Below are 1,835 nucleotides of genomic sequence, written 5' to 3'. Positions count from 1 at the left end.
AATTATTATTTTTCTATCTCACAGCAAAATAAACACATACTTTAAAAAAATATGCCTTTAGACCATCACTAGTCACCAAGTTTTAGATCACACAGAAGATATTCCTAGTCTCTGCAGCATTCTAGGAAGAATATAGGATAAGAAATAACTTGGACATTAGCAGAATTTTTTTTCTTCAAGGCCAGAGCAGGCTTTAGAGCATTTGGTCCAGTTCTCTCATTCTCAAGTGCCCTACCATTGAGCTACATTCCCAGCCCTCATCTTCTCTGTTTGACTCTTTATTTATGTTTTCTGAGGCAAGATTTCATCAAGTAGTCCATGGGTGGCCACAAACTTACTATGTGGCCTAGGCTGGCCTTAAATTCATTATGCAGCCCAGACTGGATTCAAACGCACAACCTTCCTGCCTCAGCCTCCTAAGAACATGAGCTACCATCCCCACAGTGCTCTCATTTTACAGGTTAAAATAAACTGAGACCAAGGGAGGCTAAGTGATTTGTCCAAGATCACATGAGATGTTTAATGAAATGCTGCAGTTAGCACTCAGTTATTCTAAAAGCCCAACCTGCTTTCCATTACACTGGGTCCATTTAGGTCACGGTAGAATGATACCATGTTAATAGTTTTTCATGTTACCTACCTTACTCTTCCATTCAGATTTATTTGAACATGTTGCTTAAAGTCTGGATATTTGGATGCCAGATATGCAAAGTCAGGAGGTTTGTCCTTGTATCTATTTCTTGCATGCATTGACTTACTCAGAGCCATCTTTAAAAAAAAAAAAAAAAAAAAAAAAAGAGAAAGAAAGAGGGAAAAAGTCAGTATATTTAGTTTATTGAAACAATGGGGGAAAAGCTGTGAATGCCAGGTCAACAGTTAAAGCCAACATGTCTTTTCCAATCAAGTGAGAAAATAGAAATTTTTAAAATGTATACAGTAAGTACACGAAAAGATGCTCTATACAATTCACTGTGAGAGATACACAAATCAAAACCATCATGAGGTACCACTTCACACCCATCAGAATAACTATTACTAAAAACAAAAGTTAGAAAACAGAAAATAACAAGTATTTATGAAAACATAAAGAAACGAGAAGCCAAGCATAGTGGTGCGCGCCTGTAGTCCCGGCACTTGGGGTGCTGAGGCAGGAGCATAACCGTGAGTGCCAGGCAGCCCGGGCTACACAGAGACCCTGTCTCCAAAAAAAAAGTAAAGCCTGCACAAATTGGTGGGAATGTAGGTGGTCATGGTGGCACAAACCTGTACTCCCAGCACTCGGGAGGCTGAAGTAGGAGTGCCATGAGTTCGAGGCCAGCCTGGACTACATAGTGAGGTCAAGGCACATAACAAAACTCTGTCTCAAAAAAAACAACCAAAACAAACAAACTGGTGGGAATGTGAAATGGTACCATTGTTGTGAAAAAAACTATAGCAATTCTTCATTCATTCATTCATTCATTCCTTTATTTATGTTTGACTCTGGCAAACTGAACAAAATCACATGTCATCTGGGGAAAGGCAAATTGTGCCCATGAAGACAGGGGTATGGTTCGTGCTAAATACCAAAGAACCTTCCTGCCAAGGCCACTGGGTACAAAATCATGTGATGCTGTACCTGTCAAGAACTTAGACTATTATCAAGTAAACATATAAAAGTGAATTTGTAGCTGAGTGTGGTGTCACACACCTATCATCTCAGTACTCAAGAGGTTGAGGCAGGAAGACTGCCCAAGGCCAGCCTGGACCACATAGTAAATTCAAGGCCATTCATAACTACACAGTGAAATCCTTGGAAGGGAAGGAAAAGGAAAAGGAAAAGGAAAAGGAAAAGG

The 1,835-nt window shown here is 39.9% G+C and overlaps 1 protein-coding gene across 2 annotated transcripts in view; it reads right to left on the bottom strand.

The window, feature by feature from the left end:
* Window positions 1-1,835, bottom strand: part of Mettl16 (methyltransferase like 16) — a 74,270-nt gene that overhangs the window by 64,989 nt on the left and 7,446 nt on the right. For both annotated transcript variants that reach the window (XM_005402584.1, XM_005402583.2), the window contains exon 2: window positions 641-768. In XM_005402584.1, coding sequence (XP_005402641.1) covers window positions 641-768 — 128 coding nt within the window. The remainder of the gene's footprint in view (window positions 1-640; window positions 769-1,835) is intronic.

Source organism: Chinchilla lanigera, unplaced genomic scaffold (genome assembly GCF_000276665.1).
Source record: "Chinchilla lanigera isolate Chin_1 unplaced genomic scaffold, ChiLan1.0 scaffold00080, whole genome shotgun sequence".
NCBI classification, from domain to species: domain Eukaryota; kingdom Metazoa; phylum Chordata; class Mammalia; order Rodentia; family Chinchillidae; genus Chinchilla; species Chinchilla lanigera.
This window is presented reverse-complemented; position numbering and strand designations above follow the sequence as displayed.